Below are 26,900 nucleotides of genomic sequence, written 5' to 3' on the forward strand. Positions count from 1 at the left end.
TATAAATATAAGTAAATTACCGTGTTATTAGACCCCAATTGCAACAATGAGCGCTAGCAATCACTTCGAGCATTCTCGTCTTCTTTGGGAGCCACCAAACCCTCGTTCAACAAACATAGAACACTTACGAGTCCTGATTAACCGTACAAGAGGACCGAACCTCAGTGAGTTTCCACAAGGTTGCCTTGTTGTACGGCTAATCACTCAATCATTCAGAGGATTATCAAGACCTGCACAAGTATTCCGTGGAAGACTACAATTTCTGGCTCGACCTATGGAAATTTCTTCGTGTTATAGCCTCGAAACCGCCTAAAGCAGTGCGTGAACCACCCAAAAGTCACGCTCTAGCCTTCAGGTTCACATAAGTTCAACCAACGCAGATACTTGAACAAGGACCAATTCCAGAAATTCCTATATGGTTCCCGGATGCCCGCCTCAACTACGCCGAGAATCTTCTTTGGAGAAACGACGACGGTATCGCGTGTACGGCCTGCGGTGAATCTGGGAGAATCGTCAACTACTCCTTCCGCCAGCTCCGAGAGTGTGTTCGAGAGATGGCGTCTGCCATGCGTGCTACTGGAGTTACAGTTGGGGATAGGGTAGCAGGTGTGTGTTTCCAAGTCCTGTTATCTGAAGAAGTAAAGTTCAATAACTCCTACGCAGCTGTTATCACCAACTCCTTCGTAGCTGTAACGATAGCTCTCGCAACCGCAAGCATAGGCGCGGTCTTCTCAAGCACAGCGACGGATATGGGTATACAGGTTCGCACGTTGAACTCGCTTTTTTGTCTAGAGCAAAATCTGACTCTCGTTATTTAAAGGGTATACTTGACAGATATACTCAAATTCAGCCGAAACTCGTCTTTGCGGAGACTGAAGTATTCTATGCGGGAAACACAGTGGATCTTGTTCCCAAGGTCACAGAAGTCATCATGAAACTGAGACCAGGCTTGAAGTGCGCTGTCTTACTTCCAAGTGTCGTTACGGGGAAAGAGATCAAGTTGGAACAAAGGTGGGAGTCGTCGTACACACAGTACGGATATCGTTGACAGTTCGGTATAGCGTAACTCTTCGCGAATTTCTGGCTAGAGGCGATAGTCGAGAAGAGCTACACTTTGAACAGCTACCGTTCAGTCAGCCTCTATTCATTTTATACAGTTCTGGGACCTCTGGGCCACCGAAATGTATCGTTCACTCTGCCGGTGTGAGCACGACTCCCCCACGTATTCATGGATTTACCTTCCGAACTTTTTACTGCTAGGGTATACTCATGCAAACGAAGAAAGATATCCATCTCCATTTGGATGTCAAACAAGATGACACTTACTTCCAGTACACTACGGTACGTAGCTCCGTCAAATCTCGATCCTTCTATTCAGATCCCATCTCCGCCAGACCGGATGGATGATGTGGTCTTTCATGCTTACAACCCTATCAATCGGCGCACGCCTCATTCTCTATGATGGATCACCGTTCCATCCCGATGTACAGACGTACTTGAAGTTCATCAGTGACCAGGGGTTGGATTTTTTTCTGATGCATTTCCCTTTACGGTGCTGATGGATATTCTTTCCAGGGTCACTCACGTAGGAACGAGCCCGCGCTTCCTTGCTGAGGTCCAAGGCAACGGTATCGAGCCTCGTAAGTTGTCAGACCTATCTGAGATTCAGCTCATTAACAGACATGATCTCTAGTATCCCTCGGGACTTTCGAGTCTTTACGCGTGCTAGGTGTTACCGGTGCCGTGTTGACACCCCCTCTGTTTGAGTGGGCATTCCGTGCGTTTGGGAGTAGGGTTCATCTTCTTTCGATGTCGGGTGGGACGGATATCTGTTGTGGATGTGAGTGTTGACCCCGTTTTGGTATACACTCCAAAAGGAAGTTTGATGGGCCGCTTTACGTTGTTAGTGGTTGGTGGAAATCCTAGTGGTCCGGTGTATGTTGGGGGTGAGTCAGGCCTGCTCGTCCACATTCTCGACTTTGCTCAAAGATAACAACCTCTCGCCGCAAGAAATCCAAACTAAAACTCTTGGAATGAAAATCGAAGTATTCGATCCGGAAGGAAAGAACGTGGAGCAGACGGGAGAACCGGGAGAGTTGGTGTGCACAAGACCGCATCCCTCGCTGCCTCTCAAGTTCTGGGGAGACACAGAGGACGGGAAGAAGTTGAGGGAAACGTATTTCAGTTTCTTCCCTGGTACAATCTTTCTCTGTGATCGAAAGGTGAACTGACTCAGTATATCGGTAGGCATCTGGAGGCAAGGTGATTTCATTGTCATTAACCCAACCACAAAGGGTGTTATGATACTCGGTAGAAGGTTTGTTTTTAGTTTCTTCTTCAACTCGGTTCCATCTCGTGACTGCTGTTTTGTTCAATTTAGCGACGGTGTTCTAAACCCAAGTGGTGTCCGGTTCGGTTCGGGGGAAATCTATACGGTGCTAGAGGCCTTCAGTGAACATATCGACGATTCTATATGTGTTGGACAACGTCGGGCTGCGGACAAGGATGAGCGGGTGTTACTGTTCTTGAAGATGAGGCTAGGACATACCTTCACGCCAGGACTGGAGAGGGAAATCCGCAATAGGATTCGAAGCGCATTGAGTGCCAGGCACGTTCCCGCGCATATATTTCAAGTCGATGATATACCAGTGCGGCCATCTCTCCTTATTTCATTCACACGTTCAGCTAATTATGATTACGCGTTATTAGTACACGGTGAACGGGAAAAAGATCGAGATTGCTGTAAAGCAGATTGTATCTGGGTCGAACTTGAAGCCGAGTGGGACTGTGGCGAATCCAGATTCGCTACGGTTGTATTACAAGTATCAAGATATAGAGAAGATTGCTAATGTGCAGGCAAAGCTGTGACGGGGTCGGATTATGCCTTTGTGTTAGTCTCAAATTCTGGAAGAATATGTGTATTTATGCCACTAATGATTTGTTATGGGTACACCGTTTTCCTAAGGGTATGGTCCACTGGCACCACCTGTCAACGTTTCAACATCCAAAACTTAATTATTGTTGAGGCGCCTCTTGGAATGTAGGTAGGCAGGCACCAGCAGATCTACCGAAGATTGCGGTTTATTTAGAATCATGACGGCGAGCGTGTTTCATTTCAAAGTACTTGGACGCTAAACCATTTCGGAACGCTCAACAGCAAATAACACCATGCGGCCGTACATCGAGACGGTCTCATCTTTGTTGTCATATCAGCTTTCATTCGTTGGAACTTGTGACCCCAGGCCACTGTTCACCGACAGTTCCCACAGATAACTTCAAGATGGTTCTGTGTATGCATAAGTATTCCCTGGAACTGAGATCAAAATTAATCAAAGCCAATGTCGTTTGCGCTCGGTAACGGTGCCAACTAGTCGCCAAACCGAGCCTGAAGGCGAGTATTCTGTATCTCGTGTCTCTGGAAGTTCAACGTCGACGGTGCCGCAATTCGCAGCTATCGAGCACATGTTCGGAGATAAGTACAAGACGACAGTCGATGCGCAGAAGAATGAAGTGCTGCCGGATGACGGACGTCGTACATCCCACGTTTCGAATGTTGGGGTGAAGGCACTGAATTCTGGGACCACGCCGTGTAAACTAACTAACTAATATCTATATCTATCTGATCGTGACCACTAACGGCGCCAAAAGTAAAGGCTTGATGCATTGATGCATTGATGTCTCGTAGGTTTAATCCCGATATTGCCGCAAGTCGCGCGACCCGACATCCATTCCTCGAAGTCGAACGGATAAACATACGTAAACGCGGCGGGTAAGATTTACCTTGGTTCAACACACACTCCGTTCGGTGAGAATGGGCAAGACATCGGGCTCCAGATCGATCTTCAGATCTCCGAGTATAAATACTCTAGATCTCGCCAGTCGGTTTCATACCATAGGTTGGCCATGCCAGAAGGATACGCACCAAGTTTAGGCGCTGGCCTCTCTCTTCTCAATCTCTTTGGACTTACCTCCATATCCGCCAAGATCTTTGGCACACTCATCATTGCTTTGATTTTTGCTTCCCTCTTCATTCGCTTCCGGTATCCTTGTCGTTCCCCTTCATCACTCATAAAGGTCGTAGACCAGGCTAAAACACTCTTCAACAAGTGTCTCGCCACGCGCGCATTTGACGTTGACGGGGAATACGATAAATTCAAAAAGTCACTTCGACAGTACGTTCCCTTCCCTTCATTTTCGATCCTTTGTTCACTCATAATCGACAGAATTTCGGCCCGCGCCTTGGGGATCGCCTCTAGAACACATGACAACCTCAACAGGCGCAGCTCGACTTATTTCGAAAAGATCCTGTTCTGGTGGAGAGGACTGAAAGAAATCGTCGATTGTCATCGCAAAGCCCAGTTGCTTATACGCGACTTGGAGGTCAACACTGGATTTTCTACTGACGTCCCTCCCATCTGACTGGGTTCCACGACAGATGTGCTTGATGCGAGCTTCTCTTGCTCTTGCAGAATACGAACTGCAGAGGACACGCACAAACCCGCAAGCTTTATACGACGCCGGCTCTGGTTATAGTGTGGGTGAGTATTCGCATCTCTATACGGCACTTGTTTCTGACCCACAAAAAAAATGTGGCAGAAGCACTTGTGTAGCAAGGCACGGTAAATGATTCTCGCCTTTGGTTTTTGGCTTCCTTTCTGTAATGTTTTGTCGTCTTTGCTTTCGTGATTGCTGTCCAAATTTCCCATCGGGAATGGAACCTTTTTTGTCGCTTTATCCGTTATTCCCCCTCTTGTTTGTGAAAAAAATAAAACCATATGTACAATATTTTCTGTCATCCTACTTCCCAAGACAGACCAGAGCAACAGCATTGGTGACCCACTGGTGAACCGAGTGTGGATCAATTTTGAAAACGATAATCAATTGAGAAGGACGCTTAGATCACCGATGTGCCCATGCACAACTACTTACACGGGCACGTCGGTGATCGTTCCAACTTGATAGACGCGCGGCGCCACACGCATCATGGCAGGGAGGCAGTCCTGTACCTATTTTGTAAATTCTTCCACCGTCAAAGTCCCAATGGATGCATGATAATCAACAGGATGCATCATAACCTTGTTACTTGCGCAGTATCATTGATATTGTATCAAACGAGTCATATGCGGAGGAATTGGAAGGCAAGGGGTGTGAGGAAGGGCGAGGTAAAAGAAGGTTGGTGGACAAATGAGTTTGAGACCGGAAAAAAAACCCGACAAAGCTGTCAGCTCAAGCTCACGCAAGAAAGTTCAATCAAACCACATATTTCCCATCTCCGATAACCTTGATTACCTTCCCCTCCCCCTTCTCGATGTCCACCGGTGGTTGGTACAGCGCTCATACCGTCCTCACTCTTGATTCTTCACAATCCGCCCTGGGTCCATCCAGACACCGACCATATTTGGTAAATCAAATTGAGGATTGGACGGAAAGGGCCGAGAGGAAATAACGGCTTTGTACCTGACTGAGTCGCCGAGTCTACTGCTGAAACGAGCAAGTCTATCGAATGTTCGTAGTGAGCAATGGAAGTGAAAAGGATGGAAGAGGACGAGGGTCAGACGAGATTTTTGAAAGCGGCCAACGTTATTCAAAAATTGCCTGAAGACACCATTGTCAAGTTCTTGACACGTGCCAAGATAAAGATAAGTTCATCGAGGTCTTCAAGATATTGTTGAATGGATGTATGCAGACGCATGAGCCGGTCTTCAATTCTTTGTCCACATAGAGGAACGATTTGTTCAAGTCTCCGCCGATGATCGAACTCACAATTCACCTCTTCGGCGTTAGGATCAGAATCGATCCCATCAAGACGGAAGTAAAAAGATAGGCCCGAGATCTAAGCCAAAGCTGGACCAAAGAGTAGGCGTGACTGACAGCCAATCATGTTGTGTGTTTCATGCTGTGAATTTTGAGGAGGGTTTCCACGATAGTCGTCGAAGTGAAGCTTTAAACCGAGTCATTGAGTAGTTTACTAGCTCTTCAGTTTATCCGTGGCATCGCGTAGAGATTGAGAGATTTTAGACCGATCGTGAGCTATGTTGCAGACTGAGACCGTGCTAGAGGTCCTTGTAGCTCTGTTGAAGGTTGAAGACATCGGTGGAGAAAGTGAAGGGCGAGAGATAGATTCGACATGGTAGAGCCTGGCGCTGTAATCCGTTCTGAAACGTGGAGAGGAAGGTGTGACGCGCCCACGTGCATTACCAGCCTTGTTTGAACCGGTTCGGCTCGGTCAGCTCCAGATGGAATGTGTGGACATAAAATTATCCGCCGCACCGGCCATTTGAATGTTAATTTTAGTGACTTATTGCATTTCAAACTCTTGAAGGCATATCAATATTGACGATGTCCTGAGTACGGCGATGACTCCAATGGTGACAAAGGGAGTGTTGTCACCATGAGGATTTGAGTTTAAACAGGATCGTAACACACCGATTCTAGGCTTTGTTTTGAAGATACAGACAAAGAGGGGAGAGAGTAGCGAGTGTGAGTCAAAAAAGAACTTGCAGAATTAAAAAAATAGGTGGCTTGGAAGCCTTTTTGGTATTCGGGAGGGGAAGAGGCCGAGAGGGGAAAGACACTGCTACGATCTACGGCATGTGACAGTAGAGTACGAGAGAGCAGATAGATCAGTTTAAAAAATCTAGCTCAAAAACGATCTTGCCGAGTTTTATACAAGCGCATCTGCAACGATCACTGTACTCACCAACATCATTATTATTATAGTAATCGGCAGCGCGTAAAGCCTCCAAATTTGGGCGTGTCAAAAAGACCCTCTGTAGTTCGTATTCCGCACGAGACTGAGAGATTCGCATCAAGCACATCTATCGCGATCCATGTCAGAAGTGGGGAGGAGATGTTAACCTGGGTTCACCTCCAAGTCGCGTACAAGTATTTGTGCTTCGCAGTGACAATCGACGGTATCTTTCAGTCCTCTCCACGAAAACAGGAGTTTTTCGAGGTAACGACGATGTCTCGAGCTTCGTCTGTTCGGGTTGTAATGTGTTCTGGACGCAATTCCCAAGGTACGGGCAGTAATTCTGCTGATCCACTCATGATCAGTAGAAGGACGTCCAAAAATCAAAAGGAGAAACGTACTGCTGAAGTTACACTTTGTATCTATCGTACTCTCCTGCGTCAAATGCACGCGTAACCAGACACTTGTCGAAGAGTACTGTAGCCTGGTCTACAACCTTTATGAGCGTTGAAGGGGAACGACAAGGATACCGGGACCGGATGAGGACATATGCGAAGATTAAAGCCGAGATGAGTACCCCAAATGTCTTGGCGGCGGCGGCGTTGGGTCCAAAGAGGTTAAGAAGGGTTATCCCAGCGGCTAGACTCGGTGCATATCCTTCTGGCATGGTTAATCGAGATCGCTGGGGGTGGTATTAGCTGGCACTTTTTTATCGGTAACTGACCAATTGCTGTGAGTGGCGAGTTAGTACGAGGGAGCCTGGAGGTTATAGGGAATAACGTGGAGTATTTATATGGTGACAAAGCACTGAGAGTCTACTTCGAGTAAAAGGCGTTGAATTCGTGTTTACGGAACGCGGAGTGGTGGCGGTATAACATGGTGGAATTCTTCGGGTGGCGGAAGCGTGGTGGGTGGATAGCCTGCGTGCACTGGATGTAAATTATCTCCCATCAACGAAAAAAATCGAGAAAATATTAGAAAATAAACATAGGGTGAAGCTGTTAGAAAAAAGGGTGGGAAAAATAGTGACAAGGGCTTAAACAGCAGTGACGCCAACTACACTGGCCGAACGCCTAGAAAACAACATTCAGGTTTAAGGAAAGCCTATTCGCGGGTCGGACTCCTTGGTGGTTAGTGCCTTTGTTCAGCGAACGCTTATGTTGACTGTCCCTTTGTGTGGCTGCAGTGATTGTGGATAAGTCTTGTGTTCCGGGGTACAAGAGCCCATATCAGAGCTAAGCGGTAACTGGCCGTCAAATGAAGAGTGAGTCATGGTTGAAGCTGTAAAATCCTGAATCTATACCAGAAGCCACAATCGGCCTCTCATCATCGGATAGAGCGAGAAGATTAACCAGCATTTCCTCCAAAATCAGCGGACCCGGCTACTCCAACCCTGTTCAATTAATCGTGAAGGCTTCTAGGATTTCCAACCCACAAAGAGTACCAATGTGTTTGACTTCGTCCTGCCATCGTCTAATTTTTTGGCCGTCACGATCGGCGACTGCGTTATAATTCCGAGTCCATGCTCACACAGTCGGTGCTGTTGAGTCTTGCTAAGTCTCGTAGAAGACTTCCGGTATCGGATCCAGAATTTAAGATATCTGGAGCACAAATAGGGACTGTGTTTTTTTGAAGGCTAGAGTTACGTTTAGGAATGTCATCGAATAGGCATCCATAGATTCCGCTAAGGAGCTTTCGGTGTTTCGGGAGCGGGATAACTTCCAAACGTTGCGTTTCTAGCTCGGGACATGATGCCTAGTCTGAGGCGCAATTTGAAGATTTTCGCTGAAAAGGGATACGATCAGGCTCCTGACCACACTCGCAAGGGAAGAAGGACTGTCTTTATGTCATAACGTACCACTTCCAAATATTCACAGAAGGGCCGACTGATTGAACATATATAACCGTCGTGAGCTTGAATTTGCGACCGATAGGCTGTTCCTACTGACCATCCGACTCAGGTTCGGACTGGTGACGCAATGTCCCAGCTGCAACTTCGAGAACCGTGGTCCCCTTCCCGTCTAGGAAGAGTTCCTTGTCACAGATTTTATTTTATTCGTCTTTCGATGGTGCTATCGTTGTTTTACCACGATATTGTCAAGTGAAAGCCATTGCTAGTGTCAAAGCTTTTGTGCCGGAAGAGTGTGTCGATAAGCACATGTAGTCGCTTGACCGGCGAGCGAGTCTGAATGTCGAAAAGGTTTTCGCATCGTCAACTTTCAATCTCACGACCGCTAGGTTAAATGACCGAGCTTACCAGACCGTTAACAGAGCGCCTAATCACGACGTGCGTCAACGGGCGATTGGAGAAGAGATATCTTCGTTCCTTCTTCCGTAATCTACAGTGTTCTCTTGAATCACCTCAGGGGCAGAGACCATGAAAAGGGTAAATAAATATCACCTTTTTTTTCTGCAGGTGAGCGTGCTAAAGTCGCCTAGTGCCAAGATACACGGATAAATATCACCTAAGTTGTCATACAGGGAAATTTGAGCGTGAGCTGATTTGATGAATTGGTTGTCGCACGCGCGGTCCTAGTTCAAAATGGGAGGTTTCGTTCCTACAGAGTTGCGTCCAAATCCGATGCAAGTAGTCATTTTGACTCCCATGAAACACGAGTTCTCATAAGCGTCCCACCGACTCATTCGCTGGTTTCCCCGCTTCATTCGCCTTGAGGTTGAGTTCACTTTGGGTTTTGATTTCGATGCTTTGCTGTGCTATCGTTTCTTCGAGTTGATTCCAGCCGCACACCCGATTGTCATTGTCATTACAACCACATCGCGAGATCTATATCTTGGAACAAAAATACACCCTTTGGAGAGGTGATGTTGATGGACGTTGATAAGCTGCGGGAGTCTTGGGTAATATAAGGAGAATCATTAGAAGTAAAAGGTAAGATGAAATACGAACTGAAGCACTTGAAGGTAAAGCTACTAGGACCGTGAGAGTTTCGTTTTTTATAACTCAACCACCAGAATATCACAATCACTGATACTCAACATCACTCGATCGTTTCTCGCCTTGAAAGCAGCTTCGAACATGACACGCTACTTGCCTTGAAGATGGCCGAATTGATCAACAGTTTTGGCTGATGGTGAGCACAGGAACCATATTTGAGTGTCTCGGGACGCTTGTTTGGTGATTAGGTCGAGCCCTTAATCTCCATTGTTTCCACGTATATTCAGGTGTGTTGTCGCTTTAAGTTCCTTGCAAACTCTCTGACTGGTCTCTCGGCAGGGAATGGAGTCAGAATCATCGACTCACAGTCAGGCATCATCGACATCGCTGGGCGATGAATCTGTGAAAGTGTCAGCGATAGCTGAATCAACGACTACTTCAGGTTCAATGGATGACACGGATGGCATCGGTGAAGTATGGTATAGACCTCCAATACCAGATCCAGTGGCTGCGAAACCGTCGCTGCGTCTTCGCACGAATCGAGTTGGTAAAGATGGCCCGAGACGAGAAGAGCTGTCCCCCATGTCTCCTTCACGCAACATGGAAACACCGGTTCTAGAAAGATCCGCTACCGCATTATCTTGTAGCACGAGAGGGGGAAGAAGTGACGGAGAGCCGGTTTTGAAAAGGAAAAAGTCCTTTCGTGTCGTTGCATCGCAGTACAAGAAAAGCCTTGACGAAGCTTTGAGGGCATTTGTTGGATCTTCCTCACCGGATCTCGATGCTCCAGAGCAAAGCAGGGCCTTCAAGAGACTGTTGAAAAGGAAGGTTGCATCCGATTCTGACTTGGATTCGTTACCCAGCAAGTGCCCAATTTAGTAGATTGTTTTCTGTATCCTGACGACTTTTCTTTAGCAACGACGTTCAAATGGGTGCGTGGTGAGCCCATTGGGGATGGCACCCGCATGTATGCCGCGCTGAATATCAAGACGGGGGAGATGATGGCATTGAAACAGGCTGAGATTCCGTTGGTTAAGAAGAAGCACTGGACAGCGAAGCAGATGGAAAATTTGGAAAGACTGAAGAAAGAAGCCCGGATTCTGGTGGGACTGGAACACCCAAATGTCGTGCAGTATCTAGGTTGTGAGGAAACACAATCAATATACAACCTGTGAGTTTTCCTTTATCTCCGTTGCATCTCACGTTCTGATCATATCCTTCAGTTTTCTGGGATACGTTTCTGGGGGCTCAGTCGGCGCTTTCATACGAAGTCATGGCAAGTTGCAAGAAACGATTGTTATATTCTTTTTGGAACAAATTGTCGACGGTGTGGAATACCTTCATTCGAAAGGGATCATTCATCGTGTGAGTATGGTCTACCCACCCGATTTTTCAGGTATTTACAAAACACGTCTCAGGATTTATTTGCTGATAATATTCTCATGGAGATCAACGGAGTCATCAAGATCTCTGGTTTCGGTGCATCAGAGAAGGTCCCAGAAACAACGTTGAATAGGAAAGAAGGATCGGAAGTCGTGTACCGGATAGCACCAGAGGTGATGAATCTGCAGAGGAACGGAAATAACTTCAAGGTCGACATATGGAGCGTGGGTTGCTTGTTTCTTGAGATGATGACTGGGCTGGGACCGTGGTCGGAGGTTGAGATGATCGACATCCTTTTTCAGGTGTGATTTAGTGCCCTTTCCCCCCGCGAGGTGATATTCACACTTAATGCCTCAGCTCTCTCAAGTAGGATCGCCTGTAACGCCTGCCTACGTGACTCTTTCAGAACTTGCGGAAGATTTTAGGAGGGATTGTCTTGCGTTGTGAGCAGAAATTTTTCGTTCTTCTACCCTCTGTGCTCACCTCCTTGCAGGGATCCACACGAACGTGCTAGTGCTTCAGAACTCCGAACCCATAGATTCCTCGAACTTCCTGTGGACTGGTACTTCAATGATAGCAACTGAAAGATATAATGTCGGTACCCGATCTCCACATTCCATGCACACGACCCTACGGCCATGCTACACGTTTATTTATGTAGTTTCCCCCCCCACTATTTAGTACTTTCAAAACTATTCTACGGTACTTAGTTATATTTCCTCTAATCAGGACAACAACTTCAACTTTCCAGGTTTACGTAGCGCTCAGCCTCAAGCGCTCAAGTACCGGTTTGATTGTCGAAATTGGACGTTGGTTATTTACATGACTGTGGTCACCAGCTCAGTTCACACCCTTGATCTCCACTGAATATGTGTGCGGATTCAATATACCGAGTGGCAGTGGACTGGCGATGCTCGTTCCGAATTCGTGGAGCTGAGCTTTCGAAGCCTTCTCTTCGCACTATTGGTCCTACGCCTCACACAGGTTTCTGAAAGGCAGAAATACGATGAACTCGCCAAAGCTCTCAGACTCAAGAGAAACGGAATCAGTCCACTCATCGGGCGAATCGGACAACGATGAAGAACTCTGGCTCTTACCACCGTCTACCACCACTGCTGCTCCTCGGATCCTACCACGTCCTAGTGTGATTGGGACGGCGTCGGATTTGGAATGGGCGGCAAGGCCGCAGCACGGAGATATTTACGAGCGATTGGAAGACTTTTTTCCCGAACACGACTTGGACAAGCCGATTTTGGCCCAAGAGCCGGAAAACGTTGAAGACGCTAAGGATTCTGGGACAGTTGCAGCTGTACGGAGAATTGCCGAGCGAAAATCGATACGGACACTTGCAGAGGAATACAGCAAGAGAAATCGCACGAACGCTGTGGAAGGAGGAACACCGACTGATACAGAACTCAAGAAAAGAACCAAACTATGGGGAAGCAAACTGGAGGTTCAGCATATACCAGGAACTGCCCACTCCCTACAGCCCGATTCACCTTCCAAACCTCAACCTGGTAAGTGTTCCATCAAACTCATTCTGTTTCACATAGCCCATCTCACTACATTAAATGCTAGCTGCATTCAAATGGGTCTGCGGTGAACTCATTGGGAGGGGCACCTACGATCGAGTCTACCATGCTCTCAACGCCGAAACAGGAGGAATGATGGCCGTGAAACAAGTAGAATTGCCTACGATGGTCAACGATAGAAGACAAATGTCGTTTTTGCATGCACTCAAGAGGGAGATGGAAATGTTGAAAGACCTTGATCATCCGAACATCGTGCAATACCTAGGCTTCGAGGAAACGCCCTCAAAATTGAGCATGTATGTCGACTCTTATTTTTTTCGCTTCTGCTTAGTATTCCTCTGTAGTTTCTTAGAATACGTTCCCGGTGGTTCCATCGGTGGTGTCCTTCGAACGCATGGCAAGTTGAATGAAGGAAATACAATATTCTTCACGACGCAAATTCTAGAAGGCCTCGATTATCTCCATTCGAAAGATATCACTCATGGGGTACGTGGACGTGTGCTTGCCGCTTCATTTTCATCCCATGATTCCTTACATCCTTCCAAAAGAACCTGACCTCCGACAACATCCTATTGGAGACCAACGGGATTTGTAAGATCTCTGACTTTGGGCTCTCAAGGCGCCCTACCGATCCAGAGAGCGAAGAGCTCAAGCTTCACGGAGCGGTCTTCTGGATGGCACCCGAATTGCTGACTTCACAGAGGGACCATTCCTCCAAAGTAGATATCTGGAGTATCGGGTGCTTATTCTTGGAAATGGTATCAGGAAGGCGACCGTGGACTGGTGAAAACACATTTGCAGTCATGCTTCAGGTGGGTCGGAACTAAGTATCCTTTCCTGAAGATATTGAATACCAGAATCAACCTGTACAGATCTACCAGAAGCAGCTACCTCCACCGGTACCAGTAGGTACGCACCTACCGGACCTCGCAGAGGATTTTAAAGCGAGGTGTTTTGCAATGTAAGTCGGCCACTGCTCCATGCACACGATGCTAATTGATATTGTTTTATTGAATATCGCTAGAGATCCGGACGAGCGTCCGAGTGTCAAAGAACTACTAGGTCATGAGTATCTGAAGCTCTCGCCGGATTGGAAGTTCACTAGGTTTGTTGAAAGAACGGAACAAAGGTCGTAATCAAATCATCGTATATTTCATTAATTTATCATCTACCGTCCAAATATGTTTCGAGGGATACCTGGCCAACAATACGAACTACCGGAAGCCTCGGGCTCGAAAACTTGGAGCAAGGTATAGCAATATCAAGTTGTGTACTTCATAAGTGCAGGAAGTTCGAATTCAAAGTAGTTTCAATACATCAACAATAGTCCAAGAGGGAGATGAGACCGAGAGAGATGGGACACTCTGTCAGTGTCACTTAGTGGCTAGTTTAGGTCGGTGCTTGTGGTGCAACCACGAGCCAGCGAAAGAAAGAACTGAAGACATCGAATAAACGTGCCAATGATGAATAAGGGATGTTACAAATGACTACAGAAAGTAAACGATATTATTGGGTAGATTTCATCCCTCCACCTCCCTTGCTCTTCCACCGATCGTAAATTTCCAACGTAACTGTAGCCAAGAAGCCCGGTATACACTGCTCCTGCTCTATCCAATAGCTCTGCCAATTTGGTAGGTTCTCTCGCCAATCCTGGGGAGGTCCGTCCTCTGTTCCAACACCTATCAGTTGCATCTTGAGATCGTGCTGGAAGGAAAAACTGAGCTAGGGAGAAACGTTCCGAGAAGAAAAACGACGAACGTACTTTGGAAGGGCTAAACACGAAAGTGGCAGTCATATCATACAGGCTTGTTATCCTCACTTGGCCGTTAGGGTAGAAGGCCAACTTGATGCCCAGAAGGGCTCCGACGGCCTCCCGGAATTCGGCAGACTTGGAATTAAAGATCTGGGAAAAGTAAGAGTTGAGCACGCACAGACCAATGTGAAACGAAACAGCTCGGTTACTCGCCTCTTTCAGACGAAGCAGTCGCTTCTCTCTCCTTTCCAACTCTTCCTGAAGCCTTTTCCCCTCTCTCAACGCCGACATAAGGGTTTCCTTTGGCACTAGGTCATCGTTCTGTTGCGGAGCGGAACTCTTCGTAGAAGAAGAAGGATCGTAATCCCCGGGCGCTGCCTCGGTAGTCTTGAGAATCCTCGTATTTGGTGGAACATGTCTTCCACCTGCAATCTCCCCGCGAAGTTCAAACAGCTCTTGTTCGAGATTTTCTATCGTGACGAGGCGCGTAGCGATAGTCTCCTCTAGAGCTAAAACCTGAGACTGTAGCTGTTTTATGACCTCTAGATCAGGATTGGTAACGGAGTCTTCGGTCGGCTTTTGCTCGAGTAGAATTGTCTCGATGTCCTCGCGAAGCTTCTCATTTTCGTTCTTCGCCTCTTCGAGCAGCTGCTCGAGTTGGATGACGCGCCGGCCGTTTAGCTCGTTCAACGGCGTTGAAGCCGAACCTAATCCAGCATTAGGCGTCATGAGCTGAAGCTCTGTTGCGTAAGAATCCTGCATGGCGTCAGCTCAAACCAACCAAACGAGTTACGGAAGCGCTCACCATCATCCCTTTGGCGAACTCCAGTTCCTTCCGTAAATTCTCTAGTTCCCTTTCTTTCATCCTTGACCGTTGTTTGGTCGCCTCAGGTTCATCACTGGAATCGTCGTTAAATTGTCCCTCGCTCTCCTTTTCCGGACCACCTGAGCTCTGGGTGAGTAATGGATCACGTCCAGCGCTCTTCAGCCCAGCGAGCTCCGCCTTGATTTCTCCAAACCTCTCCAAAAGGTTTGCATGCTCCACACGTAGCTTCGCCAGCTCGTTAGTTTCCTGGACACTCCGAGGGGATGAAGATGAATTGATCGAGGATGACAAGGACGGTGAAAATGTTGATGCCTTGACCAATTTCTCAATTTCCTTCTCTTGTCTCTTGATCCTGGCTTGGTGAGACATGTTTTCTTCTTTGAGCACTTGTATTGATTCCTATCACAATAGAATAAGTGAGCTGCACGCCAAACGTAAAAAAGAATTGATAACCGACATCTTTCCCACGCAGGACGCCGAGTTCAGCCCTCAACTTGACATTCTCGCTTTCAACCTTCCGGAGGTGATCCATCAGAGATGCCAGATGAGAACCAAGAGCCTCAGCATCCGGATCTCTCTTGAAAATCTCTATTCTCAATGGGGTAGATAGAGTAGATGGACCAGGTGAAGATTCACCGGCTCGACGACGAAGGGGAGAATTACTGAATGGAGGAGTGAATGGATGGCGAGGACTAGATAGTCGGTTGGTTATAGCTTGTCTAGCCATTCGAGATGCGGACGAAGGTGTAGCGAGCAACATAGAGGACAGGGTACCAGTCTTAGAAGGTGTTGATGGTTCTGGTTGTGTTGGAACCAGTTGAGAGGACGATGCCAACGAGTCGACATCCATTGCGGTTTGAGGCGAGGATGAAGGTTCACTTAGTTGTCTGCCTATTGCTTTGGATGCCAAGGCCAAGGCCTCTGTCCTGGTCTTTTCCTCGTTGGCAAGCTTTGTGGCCGCCTCTGTCAGTTGGCTCTCCAGATTCTCCGCGTATTCCTCCATCTTCATCCACTCCTTCTGTTGTTCGTCGATGGTCGCCCTCAAGTCCTCGATCTCTGCATCCTTTTCTTTTAAGACTTCTTCAAGGGTCTCCTCCATGGACTTTCTTTCATCTTCCATTTCCTTAACGAACCGGTCCTCGATCTCTTTCGCGGCTCTCTCTATCATGTCCTCGTTGTCTTTTCCAATCCTTTTCTCGAGCTCCGTGCATTCTTCCATCGTTTGCTGGAGATCTCGTTGGGTACTGCTTAGTTCCGACTCCAGAGTTTCTAGTTCCCTCTTTACACGCGCGCTTTCCATTTCTTTCCTGTCCAGCTCTCTTCTGGTCTTCCCGGCTTCTTCCTTCATCTTTCTTCCCTCATCTTTCGCCTCTTCAATCTGCTCTTCCATCTTCCCCAAAGAAGCCCTCAATTTCTGAATCTCAGCGACATATTTCTTCCTTTCGTTTTCCCGAGTTTTCTCACTCTCTTCGCGTGCTTCTCTCTCAGCTTTTTCGCGGTCGGCTAAGAATCGCCGGTCTCTTTGGACTGAAGCTAGCTCGTGCTCGGTTTCACGTAGTTTAGATGTGAGAGAATGATTTGCTGTCTGTAGAGAAGCAAGTTGTCGTTCGGTGGAGGCTGCGGTAAGGGTAGATGAGAGTAAGGCGCGTTTGCTACTGGTGGGATGGGGTTCTGGTCGCCTTATGAATCGTGATATGCTGAAGATCAATTAGCACACTCACCTTTGTCCAGCATCGCCGTTGAGCTGTCTCTCTTAAGAGCGCTGCTCCTCAGGCTTCGCGCGATTCCAGGTGTTCTTGACGCCATCGTGGTTGAACCAAGAGTTCGAGTGGTAGCACTTGAGCTCGCTAAAGAGGTGTTTGAGGTTGACGGGTTCATCTTGAAGCCACCTACTTCCACCACGGCGGGTAGGTGTGAGCGCTCAAGCTCAAGCTCTATTCGCGACGAGACTGACAATGGGGAGGACAATGAGTGAACGTGGGAAAATACATGTAACAGTATTTACGCGTCGGATTCAGGCCTGGAAAGTCTGAATCCATTCTGCCATGATCATTGTCCGCCGTCTTTTGCCCATTCCGAACCCGTTCAGACCAAAAATTAGAGCTGAGATGTCTACCTTAGCACCACAAACCGCTGAACCACTCCCAGCACCCCGAAAACGCGTAATTCTATCTGGTATTCAGCCAACCGGAATTCCACATGTAAGTCTTGTATCTACTTGAAGGAATGCTTATATCTTAGTTAAATCGACTTGTGAGCTAGGAAACTATCTCGGTGCTTTATCTAATTGGGTCAACCTCCAGAATACTTCAAAACCGGAGGACGAGCTGTTGTTTACTGTAGTGGGATGGCATGCCTTGACACTTCCCCAAAAACCAAAAGAATTAGCAACGTCCCGCATGGATATGCTGGCGATCCTTTTGGCTATTGGTATCGACCCCAAGAGGTGTATATTGTTTCACCAGGACCACGTACGTCTCTCGCTTTCCAATGGCGTAGCTACTCACTAGTGGTTTTTAGAACCCCCTACACACTGAGCTTGCATGGATCTTAAGTTGCCTAACTCCAATAGGCAAACTCAAAAGGATGACAACGTGGAAGGTGCAATGCAACATTCAATCTTTTCACAAAACGGCGTGGCATTTAGTTTTTGTTCTAGTCGCGTCTCGCCACCTCGAAAAATATGCGGGATGGTTCAGAAGTAGATGAAACAGGCTTGAATGTTGGACTCTTTACGTACCCTGTTCTCCAAGCGGCAGACATACTCGTTTACAGGCAAGCAATCGTGATAACGTTCTCGAGGAACCTTTCTAAACACTGATTGTCCACAGAGCAACCCACGTCCCTGTTGGTGAAGACCAATCGCAGCATCTCGAACTCTCTCGCGACCTGGCTGACCAATTCAATCGAACCTTCAAAGGTCCTAACCGCATGTTTCCTCTCCCCACTCAGTTCAACAGTGAGTTGTGCCTTTTGTGGCTGCAGTGTCTTCCTTTTCGCTGACATGTCACCTTTCCCCCTGCCCCTTCCCCTAGCCTCTTCCAAACGGATTCTTTCCCTCCGGGATTCAGCTTCCAAAATGTCCAAATCCTCCCCCGATCCTTCATCCCGCATTCTTCTCACCGATTCGCCTAACGAAATTGCCTCCAAGATCCGCACTGCCGTCACGGATTCTATCGCTGGAATTACATATGATCCAATAAATCGTCCTGGGACAGCCAACCTCTTGACTATCCTTGCCGCGTCCAAAGGCGAGGATGTTCACGAAACTGTTAAAGGATACGAGTCAAAGAACCATGGGGCTCTCAAGCGTGATGTCACGGAAGCACTTCAGGAGATGTTGAGGGGCCCGAGAGAGGAGTTTGAGAGAATGAAGTCGGAGCAAGGATACTTGCAGCAGGTTGCACAGGAGGGGAAAGAAAAGGCAGTGGAAAAAGCAGAGCAGACAATGAGAGAAGTTAGAAGAAGGGTTGGGTTAGCTTGATCTGTGCTATGCTGACGGCTCGGTCGTTAGACAATCATTAATTCTCAACATTCGACAACTATTTCGATAATCGTAGGCACGTCCCACGACCCCACGAGCTAGACCCGCTCCGTTGATCATCAAAAATTTCCTAGGGTGGCCTACGATTATTGAAACAGCTGGCCGGGCTTGTTGTCTTTCTACGATCAGAATAAATCAACGAGTCACAGGTCCTCGCTCATGAAGGACTGTAAAATGAGCGTACAAAAGAACCTACTCGGTGTCGGGCTGCGTACACGAAGTTCAAGTGGCACAAAGGACGGGATTTTCTATAAAACCTCCATCATAGTAATCTGTCTATCTCTCGCTCATGAGATACATATAGAGAAGCCGTCAGCAGCACCTAACTGGAACGCCTCAAATCCTACTACATCTGGCATCGGTGATTCCAAAATTATAAGCCACATTGGGTATTCCAGTGCTGCATCATCTTCCATCTGTAGGCCAAAACTTGTTTGAACAAACTGGGGTCGAAATCGCTTGGGTGGTTACCGCCAACGATACAGATTCTGAGGCCACAAGGAATACGACATTTGCTGCAGAACAGCTGAAAAAGTGGACTAAAACAAGGTCGGGACCTTTGGCAAATGTACCTAGTGTTGACCTTGGATGGGTACGATTACCAGTAACTTATGCATCGATTTTTGAGAAATTCGAGGATCCTTCCGCTGGTTCGTCTTTGATGTAAGCTCTTTCAGATACGAAAAGAACATCCTTCACTAATACTATTTCTTTGGCTGTACAGAGAGGTTTTTCTTCCATGGAGAGTCCCCCTCCAAATTTGGTGGGATCTCATTACTATCATTAAGTATTAGGAATTAAATCCTTTCCTGGACCCCGTGGGATGCCGATTGAAGGACCCGACGTACCTGTAAGAACATGGCTACTTTATGTACGCCAGCGCCTGTATGTGACATTGTGGTAATAGCTCTTATAATGACTGCTTTTCTCATTCACGAAATATAGGTGGATTCGTCACGCTCAATACCTCCGATCCTTTTGACCACCCTGGCATCAACCTGATCATGAACCTTCTCGGTTCGGAGTTTCGCGCCACGTGAAGGGATCCTGAGTCCGTCGATTCATGTTGTCCCCGTTAATGGATGGGTTTATTGTGTCAACGCAAATACCGACGAGAAACTCGACGAATACATCAAAGCTACTGTTCTCGGAGTCGGCGCGTCTCATCTGACGGGTACTGTTTTGATGTCGCCTCGAAATGCTGACTGGGGGGGGTCGTTGAGGGTGCGAGTCGTCCACGCATCGGTACTGGTGAGCTACATTCGACACTTGACGATATCCGTTGATGTCGATATCATCTCGAATTCTGTACTTACTTGTTTACCTACAGCCATTCGTTCCGGTGGCGTACACTCGCTGAGCACTAGCTGAGCGAGCAGCTGTTTTAGTTAAACTTGCTTCATGTGCTTAGAAACGAAGTCGGTTTTGGTACACAAGAAATAGCTGGTTGAAGACGACAATGCTGCTTATTCAGGGAAGGAAAGCTAATAAGTTGCTAATAGGTTACTTCGATAATGTGTTCTGCCAAGTTGGCTGTGATTCCGCAGTCAATCTGCTTGGCCTGCGCAACTGGTTACTACTGACGACAGTTGCTATCATTCAATGGAATGTCTCGGGCTCGTGAGCACATCCAAACCAATGCTTGAGGCGGAGAATGGGAGGCTGGGGAGGAGGTACCGAGGCTCAACGTAGGTGCACTAAATAAGGTTTTACATAAAAAAAAGTCGACTGAACTTCGGAAGCGTGGGAGAGAGATCACATGTGAACATTGTGATCTGTTGTGAGGTGCTTTGATGCGCTTTAAAGGAAATTCCCCCACGCGCAATTCAGGCAGTCTCCTTTCCTTCCTTCTTCATTGCACTCACATTTCCGTACCTTTCTCTTCTTTTTATAGCAAAGCACATAGGTGAACTTTCAATTCAAAGGTTACTCAAGTATTCCAACCACCGAAGGCACTTCGGTATGTTTCTTTTCTTTTTTCCCGGAGTGTTTTCAAGGTCTCAGATAATTATAAGTAGTTGGTGGCCCACGGAACTGTTACCACACCAATCTGGATCGTCACCCAAATTTATGCACTTCTAAGCGATTGGAACTACGCCACAAACTTAAGTCATGGCTACTTCGAGCCTCGCGGATTTCTCTTTTAACTTTATCGGCAAAGAACCTGATTTATTGAAACGACTATCGACCCCTCATCCTTCTCACCAGTACTCTCAAGAGCGAGACCATCCTGTCTCACCCTCAGCCCCTTACAGTAGTCATGATGATCACCGCCTTGGGGATGGCGAGCCTCTCTCTAGTGGCTCCGTTAGGCCGACCTTATTACAAGTCCTATCGGGGGGCGATCTCGACTGTGGAAACGATACATCGATGATGGACATGACGTCCGGAACGGATGAAGACCCTCATTCCCCTCTCACAGATGGTCTCAATGCTGCAAGCAACAGAAGTTTACTGTCTAACGAAGGAGCGGCCCATCCCAGAGATTCGAGTGGCAGCGCTGCATTACACCACTCTTCTTCTCCTTTGCCATCGGGTACTCCCCGTATTCAACCAGTCCCATTCAACGCCAGCTCATGCGAGGACAGGGTGACAGGGCATTCCGCCTCCGGAGCCTCGATCTTGTCCTCACAAGCTCTTTCGACAGCCCCTATTATTTCACCATCTTCATCGGCCGGTACGGAGGAGGACGATGGCCCCCTTACTCTTCAGTATCCTCTACCGAATCATACCGGCTCTTATCCCGTTAAACTCACTGAAGTCAACCTAGAGCAAGTCGACCCTTCTGATGGCTCTCCGCCAATCCCTCACCACCGGACATCATTGGACGCTGCTTCAAGCTCCACGCCGTCGCATCATCCCCATACTCAACTATCTTCATCTGAACCCCAGCAACACACTCAGTCCGATGCCATTACACGATTCAAATCCCTCTATGCTATCTTGCTTTCCTCCGTCGACTCATTCGCCTCTGATATCGAACCCAGCAGGAGCGGTCAGAATGTCAATGGTTCAGCAGAATCGGCGTCACTCTTACTCTCTACAACCCTATCGAAAGTTTTGAACTATTCGACGCAATCACGGACTCTCGCTGAATCATCTATCAGGTCAGCGGAAGAGTCTTTGAAGGCTGCGCGTGCCTCGCACCATTCAGCCGGAGCGTCATTCAAAGCTGCATCGGACGTCAAAGCACTTGTGGAAGAAGTTGTCGAGGCGACCAAACGCAGAGACCACGAATTGAAGGCAACTCTGGATCAGTTGGGTGATTGGATTACGCAATATGAACGAGATACACAGAACTCGAGAATTATAGTCAACGGTGAGGATGCTGAGATGGAAGGGGTGGTTCAAGAGGACATGAATGGTTCTCGCAGCGGTGAAGAAGACGAGGCGCAGGTTCATGCGCGAGAAGAAAGCCATCTTCACCAGTTACGGGAGCAGGAGGTGCTCGCCAAACAGAAACGGTTAGAGGCGGAGAAGAATATCGCTGAGGTCAGGAGTTTGAGGGAAAGGATGAAACTTGAGAAGGAAGAAAGTGAAAGGAAACGACAAGAAGCCGAGGCTGAGGAGAAGGAAAGGCAATTACGATTGGCTGAAGAGAGAAAGAGGAAACGGCAGGCTGCCGAAGAGGAGAAAACTGCAATACAGCGCAGAATCGCCGAGCTTCAACGAAAGTTGGCGGAAGAACGAGCCAAACAGGTGGAAGAGGCCGAAAAGAAGCGGTTGGGAGAAGAGAGGATGCGCATGGAAGAGGAGGAAGAAGCAGAACGTCACCGTCAGCGCAATCAAGAGATGGAGAGGCAGCGGCAACAACAGGAAAGACAAGCCGCTGAGGAACAGGTGAAGAAAGACGCTGAGCTACGGCGCATTGCTAAAGGGCGAAACGCCGCTGAGGCCGAACGTCAACGGTTAGCTGAAGAGAAACGCATGAGGGTCGAGGAAGCGAACCACCAGCACAGGATTGAACAAGACCGCCTGAAGGCCAGTCACGAGGCTGACCTCAAGGTGAAGGAAAGAAAAGAAAGGGAAATCAAGGAAGAGCTCAAGTCGCAGAAATCCAAATCAACAGAGCCTTCACCACAACTACAGCGACAGGTGCAGGAGGACGTTCAGAGAGAGTCGGTTCAGGCTCAGGAAGCTGCGGTCGGTGTTCGACCTGCAGTTGAGGTGAAGGTCGAGCGGGCGAAGAGTGCTCAAATCTCCTCTGAAGCTCAGTCCACCCATCCTTCAATAGCCGCAATCAAGGTCTCGCCGTCGATGAGCCCACCCGCGCCTTTTGCTCGTTCATTGTCTAAACCTCGTTCTCAAGGTTCCTTGTCCCCATCGAAGAAACCTCTGTCGTTCAATCCAGTCTCCAGCCAGACATTGGTGCCCACGAACATCGACAACACGACGAAAGCAGAGAGGGAACGGCTGAAACAGAGGCAGATAGCCTCTGCTGGGGGAGACCACCCAGGTGATCCATCAAGGACGCCTACTTATGAGGAAACCCGGGCCATCTCTCTTGGCATTCGAGCACCACATCTCATCCAAAACCCAACGGCTGTTGCATATCCGCCGAACCGGTCACTACGTGTTCATACTGACATGAATGTCAAATCCTCTCAAGCAGAAAGCCAAGATGTGATGCAGCAGCCTGATTCTTCTAATAGCACAAGTTCAGACACACCCAGCATCCATTCTTATGATATCACAAGCACAGGAAACCTTGATATCAAGTCGCAATATACCCCCGTATTACCTGAGGTCCAATCACTGAATATCAGGCATATATTTGGCACACGGACATTCACAGAGACGTCGTTTTCTGAAACGATTAGTCAGCCCGTTGAAGTATTATCTGCTGTCAAACCGCAATTACCACCTGTGCAAACGGCTTCTCGCAAAGCTGAGGGTGTTCAGTATTATAATCCAGTAATGGAAAATGTACCTCGGTCCTTTCGCAACAGAGCAGGTGAAATTTCACGTTCAGCATCCCCAGTTAACATTCGACCTACGAGGAGTGCGTCTCCGACATCTCCTGACATAGGCGATGGTGGATGGCTCAACGTGAAGACCCATCTCGCTCAGCATCCTGTCAGTGTCACCCGACAGGACGAATCTCACGGGGGTCGTTACTCCTACCCACCATCTCTCGAAGATCACGCTCGAACTCCTCCGTTACCTCCTCCAACACATGCTTTCTATCCGTCTACCTCTTCCTCCTATCGTCCAGATGATATTTCTGGTCGGTCACCGTCCCCAAGAGAACACATCGGAATGGCCTCACAAACGCACAAACAGAAGCGCACCCGAGAGCGTGAACGCGACGACCCGGAAGATCGTCGCAGAGGTTGGGCTCCTGGGGAACGTGGTACACGGACAAATCGACAACTTCCTCGTCGCCGTTTTCAGGCATCTCCACAAACGCCTTCACCTTCACTGCCTACACCTTCACCACCACACCCGCTTGCGCACTACACTCCATCAGTAGTACCGGCTCAACAGTACCATCACTACGATGGATCCATTTCATATCCGCAACCACAAATTCTAGATGGCAATGGTGGTCATAATGAAGACCATTTGCCGAATCGCCAAGTTATATCTCACCCCCTCCCAGTCAATCCGCGTAATAATGCACATCCACTGAACGCTGATAGTAATCGTGGGGGGCGTGTTTTATCTACTGGAACACCTTCTTTACTCAGTCGATTAGCGGATGAGGCAACTGAATCTTCTTCTCAATGGTCGGCCAGACAAGATAGTAATGGCAATGGAATTTCAGGGAAGCGCGGAGGGGGAGGAGGTAAAAGGGGCAATACAGCCTCTAACAGGAATTTGTCTCAGCGGATAGCCAGCGATAATGTTCAATCTCGGTCACCTGCACTTTGGGAGCGTCTTTCTTAATCTCAAGGCTTATTTTTTTCTGTTTTTCTCCCATTCGGGTGCTGATCTGGATGGTAAGTTTGGGGTCGATCTACTGGTGGACCGTCTCTAACCCGCAGGCAGGTTCAGATTCTTTCCTCTTACCGTGGTCTTTTTTTTCATTGAAGGTATAGTATAAGGTTTTTATTCTGCTTATTACTCGACAGTATCATTATCTTCCATTATCGCTGAAGTGGCCTGCGGTTGACCTTGCCACATCCTGTACTATAATGCCATCAATCAAATGTTAAGTGCTTGCTTGTGTAGCAGTCTAGGGTCTACTTGAGAGTTGAACTCGAACTATTGCAGTGAACGAAGTGACGAACCGAACTTTGGGGAAGCTGCAGCAGGATGAACGTCGAGATCGTGGAAAAACACAACATCCCTTGTGTTGAGTTCCAATATTAATGTCGACTTTCAATCACTCGACCTTCGCCGATTGAAATGCATATGCATGTACAGGTACTTAGGGGAGAGCTCTTCTCGTGGTCAGTCAGTGCTTCGGATGACTAAGCCGCACACATCCTACCGACCTACCTTCTGGTCAACATTGAAGTGCAACTATGAGTTGGTCAGGGTGAGTCTCAATATTTCAATCTCCTTCGAACCTTCCCTTTATGAAGTTTCAGTTTCAAAAAGTCCGTTAATCGAGCTGGCACTACAGTACGCCTCGAACTTTGACAATGACTTGCGCACGATACTAAGACCTTCATTTAGCTCCTACAAAAGACCGGTCAGATTGAGAGAACGGTAGATAGGGAGTTCACAGAGGAAGAAGCTAAGTACAGAATGTTCGTATGTTTTCAAGCCTATGAAATCCGAGATGTTGACTTGCAACCTGCACCCTTTTAGATTCGAGAAGGAGTGTCAGGCATTACAGAAAGATGGCAAGGCATACTGGGACTCAATGCGAGGTTCGAGCGATTCTACATTACAAAAACGAATATTGATGATACCGAGTCCAATCTCACAGCGATGACTGCGGCACAGGCCCGAATTGCGGAGACGATAGAGATGTTTTATGGTGCTGCAGATCAGACATCAGAGGGTGCCATGGCTGCACACGCGTACAAACGGGCCGTAGATGATCTGGATGGTGGATTTGGCCGCGAACTGGTGCGTCTCGTAGCCCTCTGCCTATTTATCCCCTTCTCATGGTTTGACTACATAGGATCTGCCATATCGTACAGCCATGTCAGAACCTTTAGGAAAGATGTGCGCATATTTCCCTGTTGTCAACGAGCATATCATGAAGCGTAACAAGAAGGTCCGGGAAATGATTTCATTATCGAGCCGCCCCAATCATTGACCTTAGAACGTCCTGCAGCTTCTGGATTACGATGCAGCAAGAAGCAGGCTCAGAAAACTAGTCGACAAGCCGAGTGAGGATCCTACAAAGTTGCCTAGAGTAAGTTCTACTCCAACGGACTTACGTTCTCTATGATTGAACTGTAACATTTAGGCGCAGCAAGAACACGATGAGGCCAAAGAAGTGTTCGACACGCTCAACGATCAACTCGTCACCGAACTCCCGCAACTTCTGGATCTGCGAGTACCTTACTTCGATCCCAGTTTCGAAGCGATGATTCGGATGCAAGCCAAGTTTGCAGAGGAAGGATATGAGAAATTGAGCGGGGTGCAGCGGTATTTCAGTGATAGCGTTAGGGATGATTACGCTGCGGGACAGTTGGATGCACAGGTTAGTGTCGATAGTCACTCCTTTATATTGAATCTTGGTTAGCTTACTTTCTGTCAGGTGGAAGGTGTTTTACAGGAGATGAGAGAACTATCGATCTGTGGCGCATAATCCTTGGCATGTACCATCTTTTGGATGTAAGAGCTTGTAGACTGCTGTGGTTGTAATTCCTCGTTCTTTACTCTTCTATCTTACTGCGAAAACTCATTTCGGAGGCCGCGGCTCAACCGAGGATAATTATGTCTGTACTTCGAGGCTATGGCGACGAACCTAGAGGCATTGTGTTTGTAGATCCTTGTGGGTCCTTGATGTCAAGTATTGTTCACAAGTACAACTCGGACAAACGAATAGTGCGCCATAAGTGTCTTTCTGGCTATTGCTTGTTTTCAGATACGACGGTAGTCCGCCCTTTGAAATCGCCTTCCTCGTCAAATTGGGTATGGAGAACCCAGACGACTCTAATGAGGACCACAAAATAATCGAGGAACAATATATAGCACGTTTCGGAGAATTAAAGTATGTAGACACAAACGAGGAGGGGGGCATATACACTGGACGGTCCTATCCGGGATGTACCAAAAACGGGTCTCATTTTGGCCGACACTCCGATCCTAGTGTACCTAAAACGACCCAAATTGAGTACCACCTACGATCCCTAATGTGCGTAAATGG

General features: G+C 47.8%; 8 protein-coding genes across 9 annotated transcripts; 7 read left to right on the top strand and 1 right to left on the bottom strand.

The window, feature by feature from the left end:
* Positions 1 to 20: 20 nt before the first annotated feature.
* Positions 21 to 2,958, top strand: E1B28_000309 (uncharacterized protein). Its single transcript, XM_043146120.1, has 15 exons — positions 21 to 164; positions 217 to 317; positions 381 to 606; positions 664 to 761; positions 821 to 1,011; positions 1,062 to 1,203; positions 1,261 to 1,341; positions 1,395 to 1,519; positions 1,576 to 1,640; positions 1,694 to 1,840; positions 1,908 to 1,946; positions 2,011 to 2,196; positions 2,248 to 2,317; positions 2,381 to 2,648; positions 2,710 to 2,958. The coding sequence occupies exons 1-15, from the start codon at positions 47 to 49 to the stop codon at positions 2,866 to 2,868; spliced, it is 2,016 nt and encodes a 671-aa protein (XP_043014820.1). The 5' UTR covers positions 21 to 46; the 3' UTR covers positions 2,869 to 2,958.
* Positions 2,959 to 3,903: 945 nt separating this feature from the next.
* On the top strand, positions 3,904 to 4,610 carry E1B28_000310 (uncharacterized protein; the record flags this gene model as incomplete). The annotated part of the gene is made up of 4 exons (XM_043146121.1): positions 3,904 to 4,172; positions 4,224 to 4,380; positions 4,436 to 4,538; positions 4,597 to 4,610. The coding sequence occupies 4 exons, from the start codon at positions 3,904 to 3,906 to the stop codon at positions 4,608 to 4,610; spliced, it is 543 nt and encodes a 180-aa protein (XP_043014821.1).
* A 4,498-nt stretch (positions 4,611 to 9,108) lies between these two features.
* Positions 9,109 to 11,709, top strand: E1B28_000311 (uncharacterized protein). Its single transcript, XM_043146122.1, has 8 exons — positions 9,109 to 9,613; positions 9,665 to 9,874; positions 9,927 to 10,449; positions 10,503 to 10,758; positions 10,811 to 10,952; positions 11,006 to 11,272; positions 11,328 to 11,413; positions 11,464 to 11,709. Exons 3-8 carry the CDS (start codon positions 9,930 to 9,932, stop codon positions 11,552 to 11,554), a joined length of 1,362 nt encoding a protein of 453 aa, XP_043014822.1. The 5' UTR covers positions 9,109 to 9,613; positions 9,665 to 9,874; positions 9,927 to 9,929; the 3' UTR covers positions 11,555 to 11,709.
* Positions 11,710 to 11,766: 57 nt separating this feature from the next.
* E1B28_000312 (uncharacterized protein) lies at positions 11,767 to 13,759 on the top strand. The gene is made up of 5 exons (XM_043146123.1): positions 11,767 to 12,487; positions 12,549 to 12,988; positions 13,051 to 13,314; positions 13,375 to 13,463; positions 13,527 to 13,759. The coding sequence occupies exons 1-5, from the start codon at positions 11,977 to 11,979 to the stop codon at positions 13,636 to 13,638; spliced, it is 1,416 nt and encodes a 471-aa protein (XP_043014823.1). The 5' UTR covers positions 11,767 to 11,976; the 3' UTR covers positions 13,639 to 13,759.
* Positions 13,760 to 13,955: 196 nt separating this feature from the next.
* E1B28_000313 (uncharacterized protein) lies at positions 13,956 to 17,048 on the bottom strand. The gene is made up of 6 exons (XM_043146124.1): positions 16,803 to 17,048; positions 15,539 to 16,752; positions 15,061 to 15,480; positions 14,469 to 15,011; positions 14,265 to 14,405; positions 13,956 to 14,206 (listed from the first exon to the last, which is right to left on the bottom strand). The coding sequence occupies exons 1-6, from the start codon at positions 16,957 to 16,959 to the stop codon at positions 14,009 to 14,011; spliced, it is 2,673 nt and encodes an 890-aa protein (XP_043014824.1). The 5' UTR covers positions 16,960 to 17,048; the 3' UTR covers positions 13,956 to 14,008.
* Positions 17,049 to 17,096: 48 nt separating this feature from the next.
* E1B28_000314 (uncharacterized protein) lies at positions 17,097 to 19,162 on the top strand. 2 transcript variants are annotated; one of them, XM_043146126.1, is made up of 6 exons: positions 17,097 to 17,282; positions 17,340 to 17,552; positions 17,602 to 17,682; positions 17,741 to 17,856; positions 17,913 to 18,040; positions 18,117 to 19,162. In XM_043146126.1, exons 1-6 carry the CDS (start codon positions 17,127 to 17,129, stop codon positions 18,563 to 18,565), a joined length of 1,143 nt encoding a protein of 380 aa, XP_043014826.1. In that variant the 5' UTR covers positions 17,097 to 17,126; the 3' UTR covers positions 18,566 to 19,162. The 2 variants fall into 2 exon arrangements, with proteins under 2 accessions (XP_043014826.1, XP_043014825.1); XM_043146125.1 differs by having other exon boundaries at positions 17,344 to 17,552; positions 17,602 to 17,856; positions 18,117 to 19,004.
* Positions 19,163 to 20,461: 1,299 nt separating this feature from the next.
* Positions 20,462 to 24,802, top strand: E1B28_000315 (uncharacterized protein). The gene is made up of 3 exons (XM_043146127.1): positions 20,462 to 20,585; positions 20,644 to 24,567; positions 24,617 to 24,802. Exon 2 carries the CDS (start codon positions 20,738 to 20,740, stop codon positions 24,512 to 24,514), a length of 3,777 nt encoding a protein of 1,258 aa, XP_043014827.1. The 5' UTR covers positions 20,462 to 20,585; positions 20,644 to 20,737; the 3' UTR covers positions 24,515 to 24,567; positions 24,617 to 24,802.
* A 246-nt stretch (positions 24,803 to 25,048) lies between these two features.
* On the top strand, positions 25,049 to 26,585 carry E1B28_000316 (uncharacterized protein). Its single transcript, XM_043146128.1, has 9 exons — positions 25,049 to 25,109; positions 25,162 to 25,195; positions 25,250 to 25,323; positions 25,385 to 25,446; positions 25,506 to 25,648; positions 25,704 to 25,799; positions 25,860 to 25,940; positions 25,995 to 26,231; positions 26,289 to 26,585. Exons 1-9 carry the CDS (start codon positions 25,096 to 25,098, stop codon positions 26,337 to 26,339), a joined length of 792 nt encoding a protein of 263 aa, XP_043014828.1. The 5' UTR covers positions 25,049 to 25,095; the 3' UTR covers positions 26,340 to 26,585.
* Positions 26,586 to 26,900: the final 315 nt, after the last annotated feature.

The sequence above is a fragment of the Marasmius oreades genome, chromosome 1 (assembly GCF_018924745.1).
Source record: "Marasmius oreades isolate 03SP1 chromosome 1, whole genome shotgun sequence".
Taxonomy (NCBI): domain Eukaryota; kingdom Fungi; phylum Basidiomycota; class Agaricomycetes; order Agaricales; family Marasmiaceae; genus Marasmius; species Marasmius oreades.